This window comes from Pongo pygmaeus, chromosome 10 (assembly GCF_028885625.2).
Source record: "Pongo pygmaeus isolate AG05252 chromosome 10, NHGRI_mPonPyg2-v2.0_pri, whole genome shotgun sequence".
Classification (NCBI taxonomy): domain Eukaryota; kingdom Metazoa; phylum Chordata; class Mammalia; order Primates; family Hominidae; genus Pongo; species Pongo pygmaeus.
The window spans coordinates 69549818-69570886 of NC_072383.2; the positions used below are offsets into that span (position 1 = coordinate 69549818).

The 21069-nt window shown below is 34.4% G+C and overlaps 1 protein-coding gene and 1 non-coding gene across 2 annotated transcripts in view; one reads left to right on the forward strand and one right to left on the reverse strand.

The window, feature by feature from the left end:
* The window catches only part of ZFC3H1 (zinc finger C3H1-type containing), a 54787-nt gene that overhangs the window by 18079 nt on the left and 15639 nt on the right, over positions 1-21069 (reverse strand). Inside the window, exons 3-21 of the mRNA XM_054445430.1 lie at positions 20039-20103; positions 17165-17363; positions 16382-16605; positions 14745-14868; positions 10718-10815; positions 9158-9367; positions 8798-8962; positions 7750-7887; positions 7006-7127; positions 6457-6606; positions 5571-5745; positions 5196-5327; positions 4282-4824; positions 4087-4196; positions 3127-3258; positions 2905-3026; positions 1915-2016; positions 1227-1346; positions 62-245 (exon numbers count right to left, since the gene is read on the reverse strand). Coding sequence (XP_054301405.1) covers positions 62-245; positions 1227-1346; positions 1915-2016; positions 2905-3026; positions 3127-3258; positions 4087-4196; positions 4282-4824; positions 5196-5327; positions 5571-5745; positions 6457-6606; positions 7006-7127; positions 7750-7887; positions 8798-8962; positions 9158-9367; positions 10718-10815; positions 14745-14868; positions 16382-16605; positions 17165-17363; positions 20039-20103 — 3115 coding nt within the window. The remainder of the gene's footprint in view (positions 1-61; positions 246-1226; positions 1347-1914; positions 2017-2904; positions 3027-3126; positions 3259-4086; positions 4197-4281; positions 4825-5195; positions 5328-5570; positions 5746-6456; positions 6607-7005; positions 7128-7749; positions 7888-8797; positions 8963-9157; positions 9368-10717; positions 10816-14744; positions 14869-16381; positions 16606-17164; positions 17364-20038; positions 20104-21069) is intronic.
* On the forward strand, positions 11661-11787 carry LOC129011074 (small nucleolar RNA SNORA17). Its single transcript, XR_008493202.1, has one exon. It is a non-coding gene; the product is annotated as a small nucleolar RNA SNORA17 (small nucleolar RNA).

Sequence of the window (21069 nt, forward strand, 5' to 3'; positions counted from 1 at the left end):
AACCTCAAACATAAAAATATAAATGTGCAACTATTTACACAAAGATTTGAAGCTGACCTACCCCTCATTCTGATTCAAGTACTTGTACGCAAGCTTGAGCCAAAGTTGTACATGAGAAGGATTTTCAAGCACACTTGCTTCTAAATTAGTGATGTCATCAGTCTCATTTGTAAAGTATCTGACATCATCTGGAGTGACAACTGTATCCAGAGCTGGAACATTTATTTGGTTCTCTGGCTGGAAAGCTATTTAAAAAAAAAAGTATTATTAGCTTCACATTTTCTTTAGTCCACAGATGCAAGAAAAAGAAAACAATTGGTCTCATCTTTAAAATAACTTAAAAACCTAAAGATTCTAATGATATGTACTAGCTCATAGCTTTAAGGTAGAGCTATGACATAATTTATCACCCAAACCAGGACCCTTCTGAGTGGAAAGAGGTGCTACTAAAAATTACACCAGAATAAAAGGAGTAATTAGGACTCTGCTATTTTAAGGCTAAGTGACATTACCTTTTCAGTCCACTTATCAGTAACTATGATTCAACTGCTTTTTCATTATTATCAAATGAATTCACATTTGTTAAACTGCAAATTATAATTAAGAAATTAAAAGTCATAATTTATAAAGATTATTCTACTATATCTAAACTAGAAAAACAGTGTTACATTAGTGTAAATAAGTACATAATAGCATACATCTCTTGGATACTTGCTAATTCACAAATAATGCAAACTTGAAATTAGAAAGTAAAATGTGCCTAACATATAGGCACTCATTCATACATTATTTTGTTCATTAGTTCATTCATCATTTGTTCATTCTCATTTTTTGAGCCTTCTGCATGTCAGAAAACATATTCAAAGATGAAGTAAAATAGAACACCTGCCCTTAAGGAGGACACAGGCTAGGCAGTGGTTCTCAAATGGGAGCTACCTTCCCCACCAACTAGTGTATGTTTGGAAATATCTGAAGCAGTCATAATTATTAACTAAGCAGTGCTCCTTGCATTTACTGGAGAGGAGCCATGAACACAAATATCCCGCAATTTCAGAGGCAATCCTGCACAGTGAATTAACTGTATTGTCTAAAAACCCAATGGCATCGTTTAAAAAAAATTTTTTTTAACCAGGCAGGCTGATACACCAAAGGATTAGCAAAGTGTTAAATAAAGATGGAACACCACAATTTAATAATGCTGGATCTTAAATTACATAACTTCTTACCATACTTAATTGGTCCTGTAGACTGTTCCTCATCACTACTGAAGCTATTATCTGAAACAGGTTTTCTCCAAAACTTTGGCTTCCACTTTCTTTTATCTTTGTAGGTTGTAAATGGAGGAGCTAAAGTAGATAGGAGAAGATTGTTAATTGATATAACTAGTTCTTTTTTTGTTTTAACATTTTGAAGGATACTCAAATAATATTTGAAAAGAACTACATTCACTCCATCTTAGAAATGATATGTATTTTTTTTTTTTTTTTTGAGATGGAAGTCTCACTCTGTCACCCAGGCTGGAGTGCAGTGAAGTGCAGTGGCGCGATCTCAGCTCACTGCAACCTCCGCCCCTCGGGTTCAAGTGATTCTCCTGCCTCAGCCTCCCGAGTAGCTGAGGCTGCAGGCACACGCCACCACCACCTGGCTAATTTTTCTATTTTTAGTAGAGACGGGGTTTCGCCATGTTGGCCAGGCTGGTCTCGAACTCCTAACCTCAAGTGATCAACCCACTTCAGCCTCCCAAAGTGCTGGGATTACAGGCGTGAGCCACCGCACCCAGCCTGAAATGATATGTATTTTATATTAAGAACATAATACCAACAAAATTTCTGTCATACAGAAACTAAAAAGTCCTTTTCAGAAAGAAATACAGTACACACACACACACACATACACACTTATATATGTACTTACTATGACCTTTACTTTCATTGATATTGCTAACAAGGAGAACAGCCATCTGGTCCATTGACATTCGATCTTTGTTTACTCCAAAAAGTTTCTCAACATATTTTTCTGAAATAAGAGCAATGCAATCTTCATGATAAATATCAATTACAGAGACTAGGATAATTAAAATGTATGACGTGAATTAGTTTAAGAATTAAAGGCGATTATATGGTACTAGTCAATAACTCCTATGGCATTTGAAAGGGCAAAGCCTGTATTATCTTAACTACTATGGCAAATCCTACCACATCATATACCCCATTTGGGATTAAAAAAAAAAAAAAAGTAGTTCCTAAAATGAACTAAGTAATTAAGTTAAAGTCCCAAATTGGGAGCGATAAAATATTCAGTGACATTACAATCACTCTGGGCTGTGATAACACCAAATTTAGTAATTATTATTTCCTTTACTTCCAAAAGATTTGTAGCTTGAGGTTTATTACTTGGCACCAAATCTGAGAAAAAGCTTAATAATATTTGCTCACAAGTGTATGAAGTCTTATTTCATTATAGAATTGGAAACAACAGCCATCGTAATTTCCAGCCTTCCTCTATTTTTTGAAAACAATAAGTAAAAATAGGGTCCTATGTTAAAATCAATAGTAAAGTTTCTATACAAATAGCTTAATATTTTCTTTTAAATAAATGGAACTAAATATTTAAATGAGCTCTGTCCAAAGAACTTTCTGAAATGTTGGAAATGTCTTAAATCTGTGCTGTCCTACTGGCATGCATTTGCCACATGTGGCCATTGGGTACTTGAAATGTGGCCAGTATAACAGAGGAAGTAAATTTTTACCTTAATTATACCGGATACAGCAAATCTAGATAAAGTATTATGGGTAAATATACTGAATTATAGTAAGTATTTTACAATGTCAACAACTAATATAGAATTTTTAAGTTGCCTAAATTCAATTTTCATTTGGGAGAGAATAAGAAGTCTTTAAAAACCTGCTGAAGCAGTAATTTCTTCATTAGTACTTGTCTCTGCACAACCAATCAAAGACAGATTATATGACAGAATGTCCTGGAATAACTGTTTTCGGCTAAGTGTATAGTCTTGTATATGCTGCCTAAGATAAAAAAAACACAGAAAAGATAATCATGTACATATCAAAGTTAAGCAAACAAGACCATTTTTCAAATTACAAAATGTTCACAAAAACTACTCACCATTGACAATCATCATCATTACATGTTCCTGTTAAATCAAAACGGCAGAAACACTGATCCGGTTCAATCATATTACTGTATGATACTGAGCTCAGGGGAAGTTTTTCCTTGGTTCGATAGTATGGACTAAATCTACGGCGAAGAGAGTGAACAGGTATATTATGCCCAACAAACATTCCTCAGAAAACTAAGAAAACTTTAGTTTTTCTTTCTCAAGTTAAAATTTCCATACTTACTATTTATGAGCTATTTATCTAATTAAATTAATGCCAAAGTTAATTCAAGAAAACACCCAGAATATCAAGTAATAGAAACAAGCCACTTTTATACCAAGAACATAAAATAGTTGAAATAGAAAAAAAACCTTGTATTCTAAAAGTAGTTTCTCACCACATGATAAAATACTATATAATACTGGTATTTCTTACACACATTACCAGCCAAGACAGGAAAATCTGGAAAAAGTCTATACTACCTGGAAGGTGCTTTACAATTTTAAGATAAAAACATGCAACCCTTTAACATTCTCACAACTTTTAAAAGTCTAAAAACTTTGGGGGACCCACAAAGTTAATCATATGAAAATGTCTAAATAAATTTTATGAAGGCTGGCCAATGCACTTCTTAGACTGAATAATAGTAAAATTAAAAATCAAAAATTAAAAAAAACCTCTGAGATTCCAATTATTTTTCTTAAAATCCCTAACAAACAGAAATCCAAAATTCTCCACATTTCTACCAATAGCCAGAAACTGGAATTTGATATGAACTGATAAATCCAAGAGTGTGGTTTGAGCCCAACGGCAGGACACTTAATTTTTACGTTCCTTAAAAGGGTAAGTCTGGTTATCGATAGCAATGATTCAATTGCTTTTTCATTATCATCAAATATTCAAGATAAAATATTAAAAACCAAACAGAAATCCTGAAATTCAAGCTTATTGAATCTTTCTTTTATACCTGTAGGACTTAAAAACTAGAAGAGGACTATGGTAGGGTCTAAAAGGACATGGCTTCATTTCCATTGTTTTACTTTGTGCTGTGACAAAATCCATATCTACAGAAATCTCCTGCAAAAGAAAATAATAATTCTGTAAGGCAAATAAGGCTGGGGTGAATTCCAGATTTTAGAGAAAATATGAAATGTTCAATTACCTGACCATGCAAAACCTTCTCTGTAATGCCTGTGGTGGTTTTTAAAATCAGCTGTTTTAGGCTGTCAGCTTTTGAATATAATTTTTGCAATTCACCAATTTTTAACCCTAGAAAAAGTTCTGGTTTTTCTACAGTATTTTTATTAAGTTTGTTTATGCATTCTTTGTTAGCGGTATCAGTGTGCTTAAGGTTAGGTTTAGTAAAATAATTGGATTCTAAAAAAGATCTTCTTCGCTCTCTACTTGAACCAGACAAAATTTCATCATCAATATCATTTTCTTCAGTGTCCAGGGTTAATTTATCTTGTGTCAGATCATGAAGTGAGGGTTGAGGTAAAGAAAATTCAGGTTCCTCTTCCACAACTGGAGAGATATTTTGTTGTTCCTTTGCTTTAAGGGCACGGGCTTCTTTTAATTTTTGAATTTTCAGGGCATATTCATATTCCAGCTTTTGTAACCGTCTTTTCTCCATAGCAATTAGTTCTGCTGAATGCTTTCTTGGACTTGATACTGGAGAACTGTCCAGTCTCATCATTTTGTTTGGCTAAGGGAGAAAAATGATACACATATTTTACATCACTGTGATTTTATAAACAATTTTTGGTAAGATAATTGTGCTATCCCCACCATACAATGCCAACATTATAAAACTAAATCAATATGGAGAATAAAACAGAGTTTAACGTAAGTAGCCAAAAGTTTTGCTAGTTAATCTATGACTTACGAAAAAAACAAAGTCAAGACAAAATAATAAAGTAGACATCCAAAAATGTGGATGTCATTTAAAAACAAAGCTTTAATCTTAATCTCTTGGAATTTACAGCAAAGAGTTACTTTATATATACATCTTACCCTTAAAACTATCATAAAAACTTTCTGCTTTCCAAAAGTAAAATATTTCTATAAAAAGCTCACCCCAAAGCGATCTTGTTCCAGTTTACGTTTTCCTATTTCTTTACTAGCCACTGCCTTTGCCCGAGCAAGCTCTTCTCCATATTTTAGAGTCAAAGCTTTCTTAATTGTAACACGCTGTTGAACTCTGTGAATCTGAAAAATATAGAATAATCCTGAAAATGTAAATGAAAACCTTAAAACAGGAAATTTCTTCTCAAACACCGCAGCTTTACAGCATTCAACTGAAAATAAAAATATTCCAATATTATTTCTCAACGAGAAACTATAGGTTACACATATTTTGCTGGCTTTAGTATACGGTGGTTTGTCTTACAGAAAATTTGGCCTATAAAAATGTGTAGTAAACAGGAGACTACAGTATTTTAAAATAATTACTTGTTCCTGAAGCTTCTTCAAAAACATTCTGTTAACATTAAGAATTTTTTCAGTTGCTTGAAGCTGTTCTGTAAGTTTTGTAATCTTTGCTTCAGCATTTCTAACAGATTCTTTCTTCTTAGCTTCTTGCTGCACTAAATTCTTTAAAACAGATTCATCCTTCATCAAGAGAATCCTAAATGAGAAATAACAAAATTCTTGTTAATGTCTCCCTACGAGAGCAGACTGTCAGAATAAAACAATTTTCAAAGTATTAACACAATTTTTAAAAATGCATCTACGAGACACAGATAAAAACTTAAAGGGATGAATATTTTTATATTCATCACACGGGTATTTAAATTAACATTGCTACACTGATAATAGTAACTATGAGACTGATCTTTTAAAAAAAAAAATATTAAGCCTGAGGTATACGTGAATTACTGTTGAAAACTTACAGTAAATATTCAATGTTGGGCCAGGCGCAGTGGGAATGCATTTCCCCAGTTCAAGAGATTCTCCCGCCTCAGCCTCCCAAGTAGCTGGGATTACAGGCATGCACCACCATGCCCAGCTGATTTTTTTGTATTTTTAGTAGAGACAGGGTTTCACCATGTTGGCCAGGCTGGTTTCAAACTCCTGATCTCAAGTGATCCACCCACCTCGGCCTCCCAAAGTGCTATGATTATAGGTCACTGCGCCTGGCCGGTATTTTTATTTAAACATTAATTTCATTACTTTATGTAAATGTAGTATCATTCAACAAAATGATAGACTTCTACATTCTACAAAGTTTAAGTGAGAAAATGTATAATCTTATAGTATGCTTATTAATAACATACACCACAAAAATGTATTTCTCTACCACAGGAACAATTAGATATGTGAAGATAACGAGGCTCACCTATGTTTCTTCAGTTTTGATTCTGCATCTGTAACCTGCTTAGTAACCATTGCTATCCTGCCAATACCATCAATTTCCACATCAGAGTTTGCTGGGGATGATGAACTTGTCTTCAGCTGATCTGATTTAATCAAACGCTGTTTCTCACGGCTAAAATTATCAAAAAGGATATATGCATTACACCCAAGAATAAACTTAAACAATTTTTAAAATGTATTCTATTTCATGCAGTAACAATATTAATCACACCGACTAATAATAAAGATGATGACCAATATGCATGACCCAAGTTAGCATTCAAAGTTGATAGTGGAGTCGTCCTCTTTGAGTGTTTTCGTCTTTTTTCTAAGCTGGTTATGTCTTAGCACATCACTCTATTCAAGTGTATGTATGACCATCCAGCACCCTCTTCTGTGTGAGTTATAAAACATTAACTCTGTATCTTAGACAAAAGCATCATCACTCATTTCCCAGTGCCAATAAACTCTATAAGAGAAGTTTTGAAAACATCACATACTTTTAATGTTAATTACATAAAATTACACTTACTTGGCAATCTCTTCCTTTAACAATCTATATTCAATCTTCTTTTCTTCAGGCAAAGCCTCCGGTGTTCGCAAAGGATCATTTTCTTTTTCAGATTTTGGAGGTACTTTCGGTTTTGAAGCTTGCTAAAAAAAAAAAACATTTGAAGTCAACTAGATCATCAGCTTTCCAAAATTCCATACTAAGATTTGTATTTTACATTGCAATCCAGTGTACACTGAATTTATTTAGAAATACCTGAATGTCTTCATCATTTTCTATTCTTTTTTCTAAAACAATGTTGGTTGATAACTACTAAATTGTATACGCCACCAAGTAGTGAAGATCTACAGTCTGAAAATCATTGAATTAAATCATAGCTAAACAACTACTGAAATAGGGAAAAAATGATAAAAGTTGTACTTAGAGAATATATTTTAATAAAAACTGTTTTCCGGTAACACAACACAACTCTAAAACAACAACAGTCTCCTTACCACACAGAGCAATTATCCAACCAATTTTACTATTTTGAAAAAGGAAATACTTAATAGGAAACACAAATAATGGAAACTTTTAATAGTAAAATCAATCTACATTGATACATGCTTCATTATATAAAGTCCTAATACCACAAATACTTAAAATATTTCCACAAATCAATGTTATTAAAAATCTATAACTTTATGGTTTAATTTTCAGGAAAAAATAAACTTTACTGATTGTCAAAAGGTCATCTTTCTTTCCACCTTTAATTATTGCACTTACCTCAGCAGTTCGTCTTGCTTCTTTAATCATGGACTCTAATCCACCAAAAACACTATTTGTTGACTTGGAAGCCTCTCCATCAGATTCACTATCATCTGAATCATTTAGTGTTACAACCACTGATTTATGCTTTGGAAGCTGCAAAGACAATATATTTATTATTCGTGATAACAAAAGGATGTCATTTAACCTCGTTCAATTTCAATCCACAAAAATAATGGGCTCCAGGTAGATCGTCTATGGCTTCTTCTAGGGTTGTATTACATAATCCACTGTGTCGACCAATACTGGTTATATGACTGAGACATAAAATGCTGTATATTCTTTAAGTCTTTCTATACTATAATTACTCTCATTAAAATTTTATTTTTGCTAACTTTCTATTATAAAGAACCATAATGCAATTTAAATTAACTCTTTTAAAACCAAAGAAAAATTTTGTTAATTTTACATAATAATTATCAAAATTCTGTACTTTGTGGTTACATATAGAAGGTAAATTGCCAAAACTGGCTTACCTAACAGAGGTAAGATTTCAACTTGTCTTTGTTCTATTTATTTTATTTTGAAGCCATTAGAAAACAAGGTAGAAACAAACTATCATTTCAACCTCCTTAATAAACATGATAAATAATTTCTTCCATCATAGTGTAGTCATTGGTTGGAAAACATACACAAAGTATACAAAGAGATGGGAGAAATAAAAAACATGCAATTTGTTAAAATTTTGACTCCAAAAAGATAGAAAATCCGAATGAGCCAATTTCTATAGAAAAAAAGCTGAAGAAACGACAGAGGAAAGTACACCACTCTGATGAAAACAATACCTCCCCCAACACACTATCACCAAACTCTACCAGTTTTCAAGTGAAGCTGTTGCTCTCATTTTATCATTAATAAATTAAAAATAAATTTTAAAAATTTGTATTTATACATGAATATATGTGTGTATATAAATAAAGCAAGGGGTAGAAAACAGGACAGCTAAACTTCATAGAAATTTCTCACAACTGTTTGAATAAAAGTAGCATTAGATTTTTGTTTTTACCGAGATCACAGTTCGTGGAAGACGGGGTCCTCTGTGAAACTTTGGATTCTGTATCCTAGGCTGCGACACTGTGTTAATACTGACTATTGATAGATTGCTTCTTGGCACAGGATGTGAATTGTTCAGAACTGGAGGTGAAGGTGGGTCACTATTGCTGGATGTTTCCTATATAAGGAAGAGAAAGATATGAAACATTCCTAAATAAAAATAAATTTCTGCCACCTTTAAAAATCTTGAGCATGTTAGAATTATCCCCACTTTGCTGAAAAGCCCAATGAAGCCCAAGTAACCAGAAAAAAGTAGGACTACCGTAAAGCTAAGCTCAAGAGCACCACCTAGAGGTTCAGGTACCTAAATTACCTCTGGCTTAAAAGCTCTTTTATTTGCTAGAGATTTAAGTAGTTCTTCTCGAAGCAGCATTTCTTCCTCCTCTTCCTCATCTGCAAAAGGTGGTTTTGGAGGCTGTTCTGGATCTTCAGGTGGGAGAGGTGGTAATGGTGGTAGAGGAGGTAGAGGTTCAAGAGAAACACACAAGCCTTCCACATAAGGCTGGCTCAAAGGTGGCAGAGACTATTTTTTAAAAAAGAATTACAATGCAAATTTTATCAACTCAAATCCTTATCTCTGCAGCAATATTAAACTAGAAAAAAATAAACTTTATACTATTATTTTATCTGTAAATATAGTAAGCTAAGTATATGTTAACCTCAAAACAAACCCAGAAATCAATAGCCAACCACGAAAAAGTGTTATTTTTACAATTTTTTAAAAAATCAACAATATTTGAAACATTGATTAACTTCAAGGAAAATTACAGAAACTTCTCTGTTCCCATTCTTATATCCATTTAGCATTCTAGAAGATATAGATATCAAACTGTACAGGGTCCTTTCTTCTAGATGACTACCTGAAAGCAAGTAGATACTGAAACCCAAGACATAATATTTCAGTAAAAAATAAAAATTAGAAACCAAGGGATTCTGTGAATAATAGTCCAGAGTACTTTAATCATTAATTAAGTATCAAGAAGAATCACTACTACTCTCTTAAAAGGGCTTCTTAGAGAATATCTGTAAAGGAAACTAATTTTACACAAATACCTAAATTTGGGTATGTATTTGCATCAAAGATCTTCCAGTATTTCTCTTGGCATTTAGTTCATTTATTCATTCCCAAAAAGAAAAACATTACAACAAAGAAAGTGCTGTTTTCTCTCTCACTATCAGCTCTAATATTCCCCTCACCATACATGTTCTAGAAAGACACTAGATGTCTTTCCTGATATGGAAAGGTTCCCTCTTACACCTACTGAGAGATACTCAATTTGATCTCTAGGCCCTCTCAATCTAAAAACAATGTCAAAACTTTTAATGTGTGATTCCTCTACTTCCTTTTTTTCCTTTTCCTTTTATTGTTTTTGTTTTTTTGTTTTATTTTTAGTGGGAGGACTGGAGACAGGAGGAAAAGAAATTAACTTCATAGAAAATGCTTTTCTTTTGCTGGATTTTCAAGTTAAAAATAACCATTTTTATGAAAAGAGGAGAAAGGAGAGTATTAATTTTTAGAAGCATCCTAATGCACGTAAATTCCAATTCCCTAAAAAAGAGACAGTCCAAAACAGTAGATAACTTATGTTTTTGAATAAATTTTCTGAGTAGCTACTATCTGAGAGTAAAGAGAAGAAGGAAACATGATAGGTACCGAAAAGTCAACATGAAATTAAAAATTAGCTATGAAAAAAATCTACCAAATGGATAGCTTGCTGGTATAATCAACTGTTTATTCTATGTATTTCATTGCTATTAATTCTGGTAAGCAATTCTGATTTTTAAGCCCTCTTCAAACTTAACCATTCGTTTTTAAAAACAAATTAGAAAAGATAAGACAAAATAATTTCCTTAGAAATCAATTCTGACTTACAGAAACCTGAGGTGGTGGAGGCAAAGAAAGAGATGGTGCTGGAGAAAAATACCCCAATGAACATTCAGAGAAAAATGGCGGTTGCACTGGTGAAGGAGCTGTAAAAAAATTTTTTGTTAAGAGTTTAATAACAGAAATACTTCATTAGGAATATATTGTTTATGTTATGTTTGAAGAAATACATCTAGGTGGAGTGCAAATTAGATTTTATCAACCTCTGATAAAATCTTTAACCCCCTCATGAGTCCATCTCCAGCCATTTAAAATTGTCATATCATCATAAAGTCAGCCATTCACTTTAAACTAATAATTAGTCCCTCAAAACTCTCACTTTGTTCCACTTTTAACCTAATGATGAGAGCAGAGAATAGAGCAGGAAAAGATAGAAACATACTTTAAAAAAACAAACAAACAAACAAAAAACACAAGCATACTTTTTAAGAAATAATGAAACAAAAAATTCCCTTGAATTCTGCCAAAGTGCCCTAGCCAAAGGAAAACAATGATGTGGTGACTTCATTATTCCCTTCTTGTGGAGCAAAAGAAAGTTGAGGACATGGACCATATAAGCTGTGCTGAAAGCAAATAAAACTAGGAATGAGAAGAATTACTTAAGTGTATTTAGTCAATAAGGTGCACATTTTTTCACATTTTAATTTTGAAATAATTACAATTGATGCATCTCAGCATTTTTCTTCCTTGGTAGCAGATAAAAATAATTGTGTATTTTATCTTCAATGACTTGTTAGGCTCACTGAAATACAGCAGTTTCAAAGACTACTCTTACTACCCTACCCACTAACTATATAATCAGAGAAAATCTAACATTTCTTCTTTATCCCAGTTGTCTCACAAGTCAATACATTATTATCCACATGCCTTATATGTGGTTGACTTGATTCCCAAATGAGATAATCTGAATATACACTAATCTTTGGAACATTTTACACAGCGCTGCAGATGTGGCTGCTGTGTCACATTTGTGTTATTAGGTGGCAGAGAGAAGAGAGGCTATGTCTATGCTCAGTGTTCTGCCCCATGAACATTTGAATGTTTAATAGTCAGACACTTGATGGTGCTATTGTTTTATGGACTTGGCATGTTTTCCCTTTCTAATATCTGGGAGACAGGGTGGACCTAGTGAGTGCAGTGATCTCCGAGGAAAGCCCTCCAGGCTCCACTGTCCTCATCCAGATTTAACCAGCCCTGACTCACTGCCAGGCGCCAGGAGAGGCTTCTGAGGACTTTCTGACCTTTGTGTTGGGCCGGCCACTAGGGGTTCTGAAAGGACAGTGGGAAGGTAGAGGGTGCCCTCAGCAAGAGTAGCCTTCATTCATGAATTTTAGAAACTAGTGGTAGGAAAGACAAAGTCCATTATGTGCTGGTTCATGCTACCCACCATGTCAGGATCATCCAGGAAGACAAAGAACTAGGAAAGTGTTTGCTGGTGTTTGATTCAGTAAATAGTATTAACAGTAGCCCCTTTTACTATGCTCTTCATTCTGTGTCAAGCTTTCTTGTTATTTATTTTTGAGACAGAGTCTCACTCAGTGCCCAGGCTAGAGTGCAGTTTTATTGTGCTCTTGATTCTGTGTCAAGCTTTCTTGTTATTTATGTATTTATTTTTGAGACAGAGTGTCGCTCAGTGCCCAGGCTAGAGTGCAGTGGCACGATCTCAGCTCACTACAACCTCCACCTCCCAGGTTCAAGTGATTCTCCTGCCTCAGGCTCCTGAGTAGCTGGGACTACAGGGGTGAGCCACCACTACCAGCTAATTTTTGTATTTTTAGTAGAGGCGAGGTTTCACCATGTTGGCCAGGCTGGTTTCGAACTGTTGACCTCAGGTGATCCTCCCGCCTCGGCCTCCCAAAAGTTCTGGGATTACAGATGTGAGTCACCGTGCCCAGCCATTCTTGTTTTTTAACACAGGAAAGAAGTTGACATAACTTGTGATTGGCTTACAGTGTGAGCACTGGCCAGAAAGACCAGGTGGACTGGCCCCAGCCCAGATCAAGATGCAGAGGCCAGGATGTGGGCCTTGCCCTGTGCCAGGGGGCTGTTTGGAACAGAGGTGTAGATATAGGCTCCACCTGCTCTGGGACCACCAGTGGTGCTCAAGGTATTTGCAGCCTCAGAGCTTGGCTTTCCACAAGTCCACCCACCTCCAAGGCCATGCAGCTGCAGTTCCTGCTCTGCTTTCATTACAGGGAATGGGCAGGCTGGCATTGGGATGCCCACTGCCTCTGGCCCTAGCCTCTCTACCTTGGTGGCACTGTGTGCTCCAGCTGGCCAGGGGCAGCTGCCGGGACCACCCCATCATTTTAGTATTCTGATTTTTAAGTTGTTCTGCCATTGTGGTATCGTAGTGAAAAAAAAAAAATAACCTTCTGGCAATTTTTGAACTGCCTGAAACCTCAGATCCTAAACTAGTTTTTTACTGTATTTGAATTCTCTTGGTTTTTTTTCCCCCGCCAAGGGAAAAACTCTACATGGAAAACATTCTTTTTTAATACAAGATAAAGTGAATTAAAAGATGTTTTTAATGCACATTTCTTCAAATATAATATGTCTGTGTCGGCAAAATTTGAGAAAAAAATTGATCTTGAATGGAAAAAAATACATATATATAAATATCTGCAGTTAACGTGGCAAAAAATTAAAATTTGACAAAGCTGCGTAGAGAGTATGTTCTCTATATGCTTCACAAAATCATTTAAAAAGCATAGATCATAAAGTTATTTTATAGAAATAAAGTATTAATAATATTGTCAATACTTCGGAATTATAATGAATCATCTCCAAGAATCTGAAAATAAGAAAATTAAAGATTGACCAAAGCAAGTTAAATTATGTTATCAAAACATAATATAATGTAAGACTATCAAACACCAGCTTAAAATAACAACCTGAAAAATGAGCATTTTAGTAAACACTAGCCAAATAATACATATTTTGTTTTGTCTCTAGTCTAGATACACCGAAGTAGGATTCCAGTTTTGATTTGGTCTCACCATGTGACTACAGGGAGAAATACACTGATCATGTGTTCTTTCAAATTCTCCAGTTCCTGGAATGCCAACTGTGTTCTGTTATCTGCCTCAGTCTTATGTGTTTTAAATTATTTGTGAAGGAACAGGTAGGTCTCTCACAGCCAATCACCCCTGAACATCAACAAAATCAAGTCTCTGGCCCTCAAAGATAAGTCAGATTCTAGACTATGCAACCTAAAGGAAAGTTACAGCCCTGACCAGTTCTAACCAGCGTTTCCTGAGATGCCACTAGTATCACTTTCTGTCTCAAAATTTCTACAAATTATCATACTGGAATGAGACAGGAAGCCAAATAGCAAAAAAGGAATTTTGTTCTTTGACTAAAGCAGAAAGAATCTTGGATATAAAGATCAAGAGTTTGTTTTTTTAAAGAGTAGTGTTCTCATCTTTCCCATTTTTCACTTTTTATTTTTTGAGACAGAATCTTGCTCTGTCATTCAGGCGGGAGTGCAGTGGTACAATGTCAGCTCACTGCAACCTCCACCTTCCAGGTTCAAGCAATTCTCATGCCTTAGCCTCCCAAGAAGCGGGATTAAAGGCACATGCCACCACACCCAGCAAATTTTTGTATTTTTAGTAGAGACAGGGTTTCGCCATGTCAGCCAGGCTAGTCTCCAACTCCTGGCCTCAAGTAATCTGCCTGCCTCAGCATCCCAAAGTACTGGGATTACAGGCGTGAGCCACTGCACCCAGCCCAGTCTTCACTTTCTGGAGCAAACAGTTAACAGAGTTTAAACAATGCCTTATTTATTTATTTTTTAATTTAAAGGCTATCTAGAAACACTCAGAAATAAAGGTTAATATTACTTATTTGAGGTTTGCTAAGTATTTACAACAACAAATAATGTCTATCGTCATACAGTTCATCAGCAAATCTCACTTTCATTACACATTTCTTTCAAGGTTTTGAGTACCATAATGACTATTCTCTATTTAATACATGTAAATACACAAAGGTTTCAAGTTTTGGCTCATACCTGGAGAACTGGTTTCACTATCTGTATCCATAGCAACTTCTTCATAGTTATCATACTGATAAATGCCTCCTCCACTATCAGTAGGTTGCTTATCTAACGATCGCCTCAGGTCAGGATCTGAAGACTAAGTATACAACACTTTTTTTAGTTTCAAAGCATTTTCTGTCTTGGGTTACAAATCACAAAAGAACTGATAGTTATATTCTAGGGAAGAGTATCAAAAATCATGGTGATACAGTTAGATCTGCCTATCACATCTTTGGGAAATTCAATTTAAATGATAGCTACACTGGTTGACATTTTATAACTGTATAATCAGATAGAAAATGGAATTTCCAAAATACTAGCTATACAGACGAAATCCCCCATTGTTAGCTGAGCTACTAAATAATTAGCTCTTCCTGTATAAAATGACACCAAACTCTTGTACACTTATGACTTCTGTATGATTAAGAAACTAGAGGAATACAAGCAAGTTTTATGTCATCACGACTGCATAGAGACTATTTCCCCAAAAATTCAAAAACATTTTAATTATGAATAAATTAATGATACCTGAAAGCTATAAATTCTGGGTAAATGTGTTTATCTATTGTATGTTGTCTTCTTGTCTACTTCTTACTATGTTTCACTCAGAGACAGTTTATAATAAACTAAAAACTCACAAAACCTCTCGAGAAGGAGGTAAAGAATAATGTGCAAATAATACCATATTTATCTCTAGGAAAAGATTCTACTGGCCTGGCGCGGTGGCTCATGTGGTCGGGAGTTCAAGACCAGCCTGGCCAACATGGTGAAACACCGTCTCTACTAAAAATACAAAAAAAATTGGCCAGGCATGGTGGCGGGCGCCTGTAATCCCAGCTACTTGGAAGGCTGGGGCAGGAGAATTGCTTGAACCTGGGAGGCGGAGGTTGCAGTGAGCCGAAACATGCCATTGCACTCCAGCCTGGGCAACAAGAGTAAGACTCCATCTCAAAAAAAAAAAAAAAAAAAAAATTTCAAAGTATAAATATTTACAATATTCCTTGCTTAAGCAAACCTAACTCCAATTAACGAATTTACTCTTTAATATCCCTCTACTCTTCATTAATACATTCTCAAGTATACTCTTTTTGGGCTTTTTTCTTCTTTTCGGGTGGAGAGGGTAAAAGAAGGGAGGGAAAGAGAAAAAGAGAAGACGACAAGTATATTCATATACATAGTAAATGTTCAACAAATGTTTGACCACTAAATACAAAATAGCCACATGCACTAAGGTTATTACTATATCATGATTTAACATTTATTAAAATAGTCCATACTAGTCATGACACACTTCTCAATCTACATTACTAAACAATGAAAAACTAATGAAATTCTACCCCTGTACTTAAGAAACAGCCATTTTCAGAATAAGTTTTCACCACAATTTAGTAATCCTACTTTCTTCTAAACAGAAAGCAGTCTCTGCTAATAATAATCTTAGCCTTCATTTCTTCTTCCAATACCTACAACTATAAAAGATGCTTTCCCAATTATAACCTACCTTCCTTTTTTCCAAGAGTTATTTATAAAATAAACTTTGACAGAATCTATGAAATATGACTTTAAGGAAACAGAGTAACGTTTTGATTTTATATTTTTGCATTTCTTACTTTACTTCTCGATCTCCTCTTGCCACCAACCAATTTCATGAATCGATTGTACTGTTCTTCCTGATTTGAGAGATCTCGAATTTTTCTGATTTCTTCCTCTCTTTTCCTTCTCTCTTCTTCTTCAGCTTGTTTCCGCTGATCCTCTTCTTTCTGTCTTTCCTGTTCTTTTTGTTGTTGTAGTTTCTTCCATGCCTTTGTTTGCTGCTTCCTCAATGCTTGTTTAGCTTTAAATAAAAAAATACATAAACATTAGCATCTGTTAGGAGATAGAAGAAAAATAAGAGTCTTAAAAAATATCTTCATTATCGATTAATCAATGATGATGCTCCTCTTAAGTTGTTTACATAAGATTGTCTTCCATTTTAGGGCCCTCTAATTCCCCAAACTCAAAACTCTGAATTAAAATCTCAAAACTATACTTCTACATGAATTCAACTAAAATAATTTAACAGGCAGTGGCTCATGCCTGTAATCCCAGCACTGTGGGAGGCTGAGGCGAGTGGATCACCTGACGTCAGGAGTTTGAGACCAGCTTGCCCAACATGGTGAAACCCCGTCTCTACTAAAAATACAAAAAATTAGCTGGGCGTGGTGGTGTGCGCCTGTAATCCCAGCTACTTGGGAGGCTGAGGCAGGAGAATCGCCTGAACCTGGGAAGTGGAGGTTGCAGTGAGCAGAGATCATACCACTGTACTCCAGCCTGGGCGACAAGAGCAAAACTCCGTCTCAAAAAACAAAAAAGAAAACAAAACAAAAACACAAGAATTTAATAAAAATGATCACCTGTAGTGCTAACTTTTTTGGCCGAATGTGTTTTTGTACTTGTTTTAACTTTTTGCTGTACAGTTTTCGTCTTAGTCAACTTTTCTTTGCTTTCTTTCATCACCTGCTGTTCTTTTTGTTGCCATTTTTTACTGGCTGACTGAAGAGCCAAAAGGCGAAGCTGTAATTCAGATAGTTCCTCTTCATCTTCACCAAGTTTCTTTAAAGCAAAAAGAAAGAGCTAAAAATTTTTAATTCTGTTATTTAGCTTGTACATTTCATCAAGTCAAATCCTTTACAAGATAAAAATTTAAAGTTTGAAGGCAAATATGACAAGGCAAATACAGATAAAATAAGTAAACTAATTTACTTCCCACAGCCCGAGACTCTAATGTAATTCCTAAAATACGAATAGAAGATGAGTCTGCAGAAGGTATGTGTATATATGTAATGTAGGGCTGGTGAGGCGGTACAACTGATAGAACAGGATAATGCAAAAAAGAAAAGAGTTAGCAGCTAACATTTAAAAGGGCTTCCCAAACTGGAAAGAGTAAAAGTCTGATGGCAGCAAATGCAATGAAGAAATCAAGACCCAGGAGAGGTAAGGAAAGAAGAAGGAAGTGGTTCCTGATCACGTGATTTGCTGGCCTCACCAGTAATAGAGAACAACAGACACACTGAATATCAAGATTCAAAATTACAAATTTTCTTTTATGTGTACATTTTTAAATTCTTTAAATTACTATTGAAGGGAAAAATATATAGAGATTTGCTTACAGCTGACTGTTATGTGTTCTAAGACTACAGATATTTATCTGAATATTTTATATATTTTGAACACCCAAGACTTTCCTTCAGGAAAGCTAAAACAGGACAATAATGTTAAAAGCAGATGTCTGAGAACTTTTTTCCAATTGAAGTAACTTAACTTTTGCATTTCACTTTCGAAATAGTTTAAAAAATTAATCTATTCTGTCCATTATAGCAAAAATAGAACTGAAAAATGTCAGGCTCCCTAGACGTTTTTAATGAGAGTCCATGGATTTTAATAAGGGGTGGGAGGATAGCTTTGGCTTCCCCACCCCTGAAGTTAAACACAAACTGTTTTTTCTTTATGTATTTGCATGGAAGGGAAAGGAAGAGTCAAAAAAGATTCCAAAAGATTAAGGCCCACTTATCTAATAACTTTTTCTTATAGGTACATTGTAATTATATTTTCTCCTAAAATCCAATCAAATTCTTTCTATTGTTAAACATAAAGAAAATAGTGGATACTAACTAACGATTTCACCTGAATATGAACTACTATAAGCCCTAAACTACTGTCATACACTTCAGTACTTCAGTTTAACCAAACCAGGACAGTCACCCTTTCCACTGTTGGTAAGTACATGTAAGCAATAATTTTAAAATTATTATGGTTCTTTTTTAAATTGTACGTCACTTAAATGTATCAAATTCTATTGCCTGGTACTGAAATTCCAGAGCTGTGCTGTTCAATATGGTAGCAATGAGCCACATGTGGCTATGTGAATTTAAATCAACCAAAACTGAATTTAAAAATCTGTACCTAAGCCACACTAATCACTTTTCAAGTTCTTCATAGCCACATGTAGTTAACAGCTACCATATTGGAGAATTCAGCTATAAAACATTTCCATTATTGTAGAAAATTCTATTAAACAGTACTCATGTAGAGAGTTTAACTAAAATAAAGCTATCCTCACTGTTTCATTGAGACAAAGTCTTTTTGTTTTCTTCTGTTTTAAATTATTTAATTTTTTTCAAGTTGGGATCTCTCTATGTTGCCCAGGCTGGTCTCAAACTCCTGAGCTAAAGTGATGAATCCACCTCAGCCTTCCAGAGTGCTGGGATTACAGGCATAAGCCACCACGCCCAGTGAGACTTTTGATTACTTTTTGCAACCACTCTCTTTGGAATGAAAGAAACCACTGATTCTGTCACCCACCTATATGCTACGTGAGGTAGCTACTTGAACAGCAAGAGCACAGAACTAAGGTCGTTAGTTCCCATTAGTCAGACAAGCTCATTAAATTACTTGCTCTGACACTCAATTCCTATGTAACTTTAGGCAAGTCACGTAATCTACTCAAATGACTCTTACTTCATCTACGAAATGTATATAATGTCAACTTGATTCATAGGGTTATTGTGAGGGTATTAAAAAATGTGTATGTGTACGTTATATTATCATTTCTAAATTCAGGGCCATCTTTCTCCTAAAGCTCCTAGACTATTTAAATAATTTCAATTTATGCAAAAAAACAAACTGAAATCTCAAAATAAAAAAACTAGAGATATTTCAGATCTCTAATTCAACAAATTGAAAAGGCTTGGGTTACTGAGTCCCTGTCATACGTCAAACACAGTGCTTGAGGCTTCTGTATTTCATTCTACTGAAGCCTCACAACAACCCAGATAACAGAAGACATTAAGTTCAGTTTGTAGAAAAGAATATAGAAGCAAGCAAAGGCTAAATAGTTTATACAAAGTCATTCAGTTAACAAGAAGTGGAGGTAGAATTTAATACCAGGTGAGTCTACCTTACTCCAAAAGCTTACCCACACAGGATAAACCACAAAAAATGGAGAAAATATCTGGATCAAAATTAAAGGTTTCAAAAAACAAATGATTAAAAAAAGATCCCGTATGAATATATATAACACTTTAAATAAACATAACTTGCAGAACCCAGGGAAAAGAGACTACAAGATGCCGATCCAGAATTTCTTTAAGGCTTATGTCCAAATGGAGTTATAGGAATGATGAAAGAAAATGAGTGAAAGACAGAATTTCCCTTACAAAAGAACAAAATAAAGCAATGCAAAAATGGGTCTTACAGAGATGATACAGTCTCACAAAGCAGTATCTTACCTTTTCAGACAGAATATCTGAGGTACTAATTCTTCTTGTTAAATTTTGTTCTTTATCTTGTAATCCTTTAAAATAAAATAATATCTTTTGAATAATCCAATAGCCACAATCTAAAATAAAATAATCCTATATAATATCTGGTAATTATTTTAAAAGATATCATTAAAGGGTCTCATTTTTCTCAATCTCTCAACCAAAAGGAAATATCATTAAAGAGAATGAAAATCTGAACAAACTCTTATCAGCCTCATTCCTGAAAGTTATAAGGCAAAATGATTCAAAATATTAAAATAAAACCACACTTTTAATAAAATGACTTCTGAACTAGAAATAGTCATTTCAAATGGGAACAGAATTTATAAAGCATAGAAACAAGCAGCAACACTTAATTATCAAGTGGATTATCCACACTGATAGAATATAATGATGACTAAATTAATCCAGTCCCCTAAATTGGAATGAATGCAATGTTTACAGACTGTATTGGATTTGTGCATTAGAGAACTGGTCTTTTATTTACTTAGAAAAGCATCAGTAGAGGCAGCTTAAGTATCAATAACATTAAGTCCATCTATACATTTTTTCCAAATATCTAGCCTTGGGCCCAAATGACTGATGAAACAATGTACAAAATCTTACATTTATATATTACCTAATCTACAACAGCTTTAAACATCACATAATAAAGTTACAGAATATCTACAATCCTGTTGAGATACTTTTGTAGCTAAAACAGATTATGTTAAAAAATCAGAAATCTTTCCTTAAGATGACAAAACTGAAATTGTAAAGCTAGGATTTAAACTACATCTTAATTTTAAGCCTAGTGTTTTTACCGTAACACCACACCTGTCAATGTTCCAAACATCCTAATTTGACTGCTCAAGTGAACCAAAGAATATCCAACTTATTCAATAAATAAAGAACCAAAGAATATCCGACTTATTCAATAAATAAAGAAATGACTAATCTAGCACCTCAATCAATGTAAACAGAAGGCAATGACCAAATTTCAAGACAAATGAGTTCTG